At 44.9% G+C, this 8,304-nt stretch overlaps 1 protein-coding gene across 1 annotated transcript in view; it reads left to right on the forward strand.

Annotated features, from left to right (window-relative positions):
- The window catches only part of SH2D4B (SH2 domain containing 4B), a 65,218-nt gene extending 61,802 nt beyond the window's left edge, over nucleotides 1–3,416 (forward strand). Inside the window, exon 7 of the mRNA XM_053909645.1 lies at nucleotides 790–3,416. Coding sequence (XP_053765620.1) covers nucleotides 790–882 — 93 coding nt within the window. The 3' untranslated portion in view covers nucleotides 883–3,416. The remainder of the gene's footprint in view (nucleotides 1–789) is intronic.
- Nucleotides 3,417–8,304: the final 4,888 nt, after the last annotated feature.

Consider the following 8,304-nt stretch of genomic DNA (forward strand, 5'->3'; position numbering starts at 1 on the left):
CCTTAGGTCTTCTATGGAAATTTTTATTTAAACGGGCATTCTTTTCATTTCCAGGTTCTTTAATTTTGAAAAAAATATAGCCCATTCTTATTTCATGGATGATTTATGTTCTTATGTTCTCCTGAGGAGATTAATACCCATCCCTTAAAAGCTCCTTCTGTTTGTTTTATAAACTTGACCTTCTCTTCAGTGTCCATTCTGTTGTTGAGTTTGGCATCTTTCTTTTATAGGTGTGATTTTTCCTTAAATATTTATAGATTTTGAGCTATGAGGTGGTGTCTGAACTTGAAATTTCCTGTTTATCCATCAATGGATGTAGTCCCTATTTCCCAAATCTGTTCTCTCCGTGCTGTAAGGGTTGGAGTTGATAGTGAGTAGCTAGCTCATCTTTTGGGCATGGGAGTGTAGGAGCTTTGGTGGTCTCTCCTCACTTCTGATCTGCCCAAGGCAAAGACCTTTGCTGTCTGGGGTTCCCCAGCCCCTGCCCTACGTTACCTCCTCTGACAATCTCATCCTGTAGGTCTTTTGGTTTTTCAGTACTCTTTAACATTTAGCTTTGTGGATGGCCTTCCTTCTTATTTTCCCGTGTTGGATTTCTTTCCATTTTCCCAATATGGATTTACTTCTTTTTAAAAGCAGATTTTTTTTCCTGTCATTTCTATAAATTTGAGTGAGGAGAAGGCAGATACATATTCATAGACTTTCTATCTTGAACTGGTCTCTCTCTGGCGGATGTTTATTTCCCTTGCTTGATTATAAGTGCTCTTTCCTTTTTGTTTTCCCTTTTAGGAGGAAATTATCACTGTTTCAGGGGGAGAGCTGCTGCAGGAACCCTGTGGACAGAGGGACAGCCCGCCAGACTACCATCTGTTGTTTGAATGATTTTTTTCCCCCTTACCAATTGGACTTCTTTGGGCATCCAGTTTTTGAACTCAACTTAAGAATTTCCCAGCTCAAATCCTTCCTTATGGCCTTCTGGAATATCCACCACCATCCAGTGGATTAAGTAGATTAGTATGCCTCAAGGGATATGAAATATATGGCATATGTGCTATCGGTCCCTGTCCCGATGCCCAGGACAGAAATTGCAAATAGCTGCTGCAACTCTTTCACGAAGAGTTTAGTTATGACTTCAGAAGAGAAGCCTATCTGCCCTAAATCGAGCTCCTAGAGCACACGGACCATGTTTTAATAATCGAAAATAATTCCAGTGCCGAACTCTAATTTTAACATATGGTAGACATTCAATAAATATTTGTTTGAATGAATGCAGTTCTTCTGAAAGTTTTCCAACACTAATCAGCAGTCATTTCTAGTAAGTTATTTCCTACCTGTTCTGTTTATAAAGTCATGGAGAGGATGGAAGAAACGTTGCAAAGAATTTATATGGAAAATATAGACGCTGCGTCTTTAATGGTGTATGTTATTGCCCTCATTGATTTTATCGTTGGAATTACCCAAGGCTTCTGAGACCCAGCTTCCAGAATAGGTGACGGATACTGCCCTGCCTTCCTTATTTGCCACCCCTGCTTGGTCTTGGAAGCTTATCTTGACCCTGGTTTTACAATATTGAGGCAGTGGTTTCATGCACTCCCAATAAATGTGCCCAAAACCTGGGGTGAATTATAAATCCAAAAAAGCCTTTGCTCTCTAGGATTTACCCCTCTTTATGCAGGTTATTCAAATGATTACTTCTGCCTTTACGGTCCTTTGGACATTGATCCTTGTGTTCACTTACTCTCGCTATGTTTTTCATATCGACAGGATTCTTCCAGTGACCCCTGAATAACTCTCAGGGGCAGTGTCTTTGCCCACACTCTGCCTTCACGTTTATGGACATATGCGTAGAGACAGCATGTTGTGATGGGAATATTATAGTGGCATCAAGCAGACTTGCGTTCAACTCCCCACCCTGGACCTTACTAGTATTGTAATGCTAGAAGCCCTGTATTTGGCGGGAGTGGGAGGATGGATGGACTTTGTGCCTTGTCGGTGGACGGGCATACATTACTTGATGGTCACGTCACACATATCTTACGTCACCTCTCACATCATGCGTCTCTTCCGTCATGTTATCTCTTATACTCCATTTCCTCTCTTGCCTCTTCTACTCGTCACATCCTTGGCTGCTTATTATGCCCTGGTCACCATCACTGCAATCAGTTCTGCGTGGACTCTGTTTTTCGCCACTGGGCCCATCAGCTTCATTTGAGATGAGCCAATGCCACCTGGCCCCACGTGGGGCTCTGGGCCTCTCATCCCCTATGGCTGCAGACGCAGAAGACACCAGAAAACCAGCAGGAGCAGGGCAGTTAACTCCCCATGTGGTGAAGCTTGCATCAATGGGAGACAGCAGCTTGAGGATTAGTTCTTCTGTCTTCCTCCTCCGGGGGTGCTGTTTGGACCGGCAGCTCTTCCTATGACCTCTGGGAAAACAGTCCTGCAAGACTGAGCAACTAGTCCCGATGGAACCAAGGAGCGGCCGGATGAGGCCCACCCCCTCCTGTGTGGCCCCCCTCCTTCCCTGCCTCGCTCTCCTGCTCCCCCCCAGGATGGCACTCTTGAGCTGAATGACACCACAGAGGCATTTGCTGCAGGCTCTGCCTCTTAGGGAAAGCCAGGGAAGGCCCCATCGTACAGATGTGTTCGATAATGTCAGCTTTGCAACCTGGCGCCCTTCTGCCATCTCACAGGGCCCCTGAATGAATAAAACCAAGAGAAGGCAGGAAGCTGGCTTCCTGAATACGGAAGTGCTTTAAAACTATTACCGATTATGGTTCGATTTTCTTCTATTAGATGTCGAGTGGCCTCAGACGAGCTGAATTTTAGTTTTGGCCATGCTACTTACAAACTATGTGACTTTGTTCAAGTCAGTTAACCCCATGAAAGCTTCTCAGTATACTGAGAAGAGAGCTTTTTGTGTGGCCGTCACTGGTTTTTTTGGAGGGTCAGTTACATGCGCAGTAGGAAAGCTTCATCTAAATGGAAGGCATTGCTAATAACAACCCCACTAACAGCAACAATTATTCTGGGCTCAGCAGCGATGTGTCAGGGGAACATGGTGTTGATTTTCAAGGTGTTAGAGGGAGCTTCTTATTCCAAGAACTAGCAGCAGCTCTGAAAGCAGACCAAGGGTTGAGAACCTGAACCCCTGAGCTGTTGTTTCTGTCGCTCCTAATTAATATGTGAGAGACAACAGCTGGGTTTTCCATGCCTAACACATTTATTTCATTCTGTTTGGGGCCTGCACTTTCTGCACATCTCATATATTTTAGGTTTTACCTGGCCTTAAAATAAATTCCTCGTAAGTTGTCCTGCAAATGAAATTACTGTCTGGAAAACTGCAATTTCATCTTGAGAGTTTTATTATGCTAATAAATGTCAGGATTCTCAAATAAAGGGATTGGCTTTTTTTTTTTTTTTTTTTTTTTTTTTTCCCTCCCCGAGCCCTGCAAATATAATGAAAAACAGTCAGTCAGCTACAAGATTCCGCAGAGAGAAAATTTACAGTCTGGAACTAGAAAGAGAAGTTGTAAAAAACACTAGGCAACTTATCGGAAGATAAACGTCGACGAATGGAAGGGTGACTTGGAGTCCCGGTCAGGGAGAGCCCTACGTGGCTGAGCTGGGGAGCTGGACACCTGGGGTGCAGGGGTCTGGGGAGCATAGGCTGCAAGTGGCTTCTGGGAGTGGGAATGGAGCCCTGGACATGAAGACCCGGGTACCTGGGGAGTGCGGCCCTTTTTTATACCCTCGAACCCTTCCTTAGCCTGAGGACCAAATCTGGAGCCAGAAAGACCTCTGTTCGGTGACCCTAGACAAATGTTTCCAATTCTCTGGGCCATAGTTTCCTCTGTGAAATGGGGTAAATGGTGACTGTCTCAGATGGTGGCCTGTGAAAATGTAGTCGACCCTTGAATAATGTGGGGGTGAGGGGTACCGGCCTCCCACACGCTCAAAAATCCACATATAGCTTTTGAGTAACCTCAGACTTAACTACTAATAGCCTGTTGTTCACAGAAGCCTTACCAATAACATAAACAGCCAATGAAACACCTACTTTTTATATGTATCATATACTGTATTTTTTACAATAAAGAACCTAGAGAAAAGAAAATGTTATTAAGAAAATCATACTGGGGGCACCTGGATGGTTCAGTTGGTTGAGTGTCTGACTCTTGATTGTGGCTCAGGTCATGATCCTAGGGTTGTGGGATTGAGTCCTATGTCGGGCTCTGTGCTGAGCATGGAACCTGCTTGAGGTTCTCTCTCTCTCTCTCTCTCTCTCTCTCTCTCTCTCTCTCCCTCTCCCTTTGGCCCTTTCCCATGCTCATGCTCCCCCTCCATCTCTAAAATAAAAAAGATAATAATAAAAAAAATAGAAAAAGAAGAAAATCATACTGAAGAGAAAATACATTTAGAGCACTGTATTTATTGGGGAAAAAAAAACATGTGTAAGTGTACCCGTGTAGTTCAAACCCATGTGGTTCAAGCATCAACTGTCACATGATATGAGATTTTGTAATAGTAATGACAAATTCTGTTTCAGCTGTGTGTGTGTGTGTGTGTGTGTGTGTGTGTGTACTCACAATCATGCTGAGGCAGACAATACTATCATCTCCACCTTGCGCATGGGGAAACTGAAGCACAGAGAAGTTTAGGACCTCCCCAGCGTTACCTTTCTGGGAATTCGTATTTTAGAGCTGGGATTTGCCAATCTGGCTTCAGAGTCCGCGTAGACCTTAAACCAGTGCTTCTCAAACTCGGGTGTGCAAATCAGACACAAAGGGATGTTCTTAAAATGCAGATTCTCCTTGCGTGCATCTGGGGTGGGGCTTGAGGTTCTGTATTTCTAATGAGCCCTTGGGTGCTGCTGATGTTGCTGAACTGTCTGCCACACTTTGAGAAACCAGCTTTGAAAGCAGGGCTTTGCAAACCATTGCTACAGCCCAAATTTGGCCTGAGGCCCTATGTTTCTACAGCCTAAGTAAGAGCCAAGAGTGGTTTGTACATTTTCAAGTGGTTGGAAAAAAAGTTAAAAAGAAGAATAACATTTTATGACCTGTGAAAATTTTATTACATTCAAATTTCAGCACTCATAAAGAAAGTTTTATTGGAAGAGAGCCATGCTCATTTGTTGACATCGCGTCTTTGGCTGTGTAGGGCCTGGAAAGCCTGAAATAGTTACCGTCTGGCCCTTTACAGAGAATGCTTGCTGACCCTGGCTTTAAATTACGTGCATATGTCACGAATTATTTTGCTCTTTTGGTCTGCTTTATCTAAATCTACTCTTAGGAGCGATTCTCACACTATATTTATACCCTGAACAAAATGTGTTACATTTTCCGACAGCGTTCCTATTTGAAATACAATACATCTCACCCCCTCTCTGGTAACCAGAAAGGAGGCTCATTTCTTTGACAAAGGGTTTTAACCAAATGTAAGCCAGTAACTATCACAGTTATATAGATGCTTCACGTGGACATCGAATCATTTGCCTCTAAATTTATCATCCTTTCTTACACTTAACTGTGCCTATGTCTGTTTTGCCCTCCTGTCTGTGCGGTCACCGAGGTCCGACAATGTCATATTTACTGGTATGTTTTATCATGCGTGGAACAGTGGATGTTGTTGGGTTGTGTGTGTTATAGATTCGGGACAAACGGACTATGCAGATCTCAAAGCCTTGCTTTATCCTTGACAGGAGCCCTAGAGTCGAAAATCACAGGCTGAGCTAAATGATGGCTTCCTTGGGTTGGAATCTCGAACCCACTATTTTCAGTTGTCGAGAGGAACGAACCAACCAACCAACGAGACTGAAAAGGTCAGAGACAGCCCATCTAATAGCTAGGGTGGGATGGGCAAACTGAGAATTAAAACAGAAATCACATCTTGGCCAAGCTGTTCTGTGACTTGCCAAATGTAGACTGAACTCAGCCACAGCAGGCCAGAGAACTGCCTGAGCCCAAACTCTTTTAGCTTGTTTGTGCAGACTCGTGTGTTCTCACAGGACGTCGGATGCGCTGATCTAGCGGTCACTCTGCGTGACTTTTTTTTATTATGGTAAAATATACGTAACATAAAATTTACCATTTGAATGCACTCGGCACCCTGCCCGTGCACGGAACACTTCATCTTGTAAAACTGATGCTCGGTACCCATTAAACAATAACTCCCCATTCTCCTCTCCCTCTGGCCCCTGGGAATCAGCCTTCTACTTTCTGTCTGTTTTAATTGGATAACTCTAGGTAGCTTATATAAGTGGAATCATTCTGTATTTGGCTTTTTGTCACTTGGCATGATTTCTCCAAGGTTCGTCCGTGTTGTAGCATGTGTAAGTATTGTCTTCCTTTTGAAGGCTGAGTAGTATCCCCTTGTATGTATGTATCACGTTGTGCTTATTCATTGATCCATCCGTGGACATTTGGGCTGCTTCTGCCTTCTGGCCATTGTGAAAATCATCCCGCTAGGAAAACTCCCTGGTTTACAGATTCTGACCAATCCCTGCCCAAGCCGTTCCCAATCTCAATAAGAAACCTTGCCTAACTCCCGCCTTACGAGAAGTTCATGGTTCCTCTGGTCTATGCTCTTTCTTGTCGCAATAAGCTAATAAACCTAACTTGGGTTACACGTATGCTCTAGGTGGGCTTTAGCTGGTGGGCTTTAAAACGATGATATCTGTGAAGCATGGGGTCCATGAGAAGCACTTAATAAGAGCTGAATGTCTTCTCCCCCTTGACCACGCTAAGAGCAGCTGTGCAAGTCCGTGTCATGAGTCGCAGTGTGTGCACTTACACCCTCGTCTCAGAGAATGAGCTTCTGGACTGGCTGGGCTACGAGCTCATCCCCCAGAAGACTGTGTAAAGCGGTCTTTGCAGAGCCAGAGGCAGATTCAAAAATGGTGCGCCGGCTGCTTTTCTGAAGGGAAATTTCTTATCCCGGGGGCACCCAATGTCAGAGGCCCAGTGTTCAGAGGGACCCCCTCAAGGGAGGCTGAAGGAGGAGGCCTCAGGAACACCCGCGTCCTGTAGAGTGGGGGGGGGCAGTGGAGCTTGTTTATGGTGGACCCTTAACCCATTTGCTAAGGGGCTTCTACCCTCCATGGACACCTATCCTACTCCCCCCTCGCCTCCTCTGCAGACAGGAGGAGACAGCGGAGGATACTGGGGAGAGTAATTCTTTGGGGCTATCAATATAAACCTAAATTTAAATGGCAGAAGAATAGAAGAGGCTGCCAGGGGGCACCTGGGTGGCTCAGTTGGTTAAGCGTCTGACTCTTGATTTTCGCTCAGGTCATGATTTCACTATAGTTATGAGATTGAGCCCTGCAATGGGTGTGGAGCCTACTTAAGATTCTTTCTTAAGAAAGAATCCCTTTGCCCCTCCTCAATCATGTGTGTGTGTTCATGCATGTGCTCTTTCTCTCAAATAAAAAGAGGAGGAGGAGGAGGAGGAAGGGGAGGAGGAGGGGGGGGGGAGGAGGAGGAGGAGGAGGAGGAGGAGGAGGAGGAGGAGGAGGAGGAGGAGGAGGAGGGGGAGGAGGAGGAGGAGGAGAGGCTGCCAGGAAGAGGAAACAAGTGTCATAAGCAAAGGTTCGGAGGCATGAAGGTGCATAAGTGTCTGTGCATGTGTGTTTGAGGGTCAAAAGCCTTAAATATGATCCAAAGGGGTCATTCAGACCCAAACATGGGCTGTGTGTGTGTGTGTGTGTGTGTGTGTGTGTGTGTGTGTGTGTGTGTGTGAACGAAGGCCTGAGGGCCGCTCTCTAGGATACTATTCTCTACTCCTCCCTTATCATACCAACTAAACATTTGCATGACCAAATTCATCACTGGGGACACATTCTGCCCAGATTCTCAGCCATTGGCCAGGTGCCTTGGACACTTCTGCAAGCCTATGGGGCAACAGCAATTTGTGCATATAACTTGGGTGTTGACCAAAAATTCAGCATAACCTTCCATAACTTGGTTTGTTCCTTATACGTCTTTTCCTGAATCCTTTAATCAATATTGCTTTAATCAGTATTGCTGACTACCTTTTATGTCCTCTGCTGGAACGTCTCTGGGCAATTTCTCTTTTATTCTCATATCTTCATGGATTTTTGGTGGGTTTTCCATTTGTTTTTTTCTGATTGGCTGTCATTATTGCCTTTCATTTCACCATTTTCTGATGGTTCTTTCTGCCCTGGGCAGCTGCCAGGCAATTCGATGAGAGGAGGGAACCCACCCCCTTATATGTGGCCTGGGTATTCTTTGCAGCATCATGTTTCTACTGGTTGTTTGTTGTTGAACAGAGCTATAGACA

The sequence above is a fragment of the Panthera pardus genome, unplaced genomic scaffold (genome assembly GCF_024362965.1).
Source record: "Panthera pardus isolate Hobbes unplaced genomic scaffold, ASM2436296v1 HiC_scaffold_22, whole genome shotgun sequence".
Lineage (NCBI taxonomy): Eukaryota > Metazoa > Chordata > Mammalia > Carnivora > Felidae > Panthera > Panthera pardus.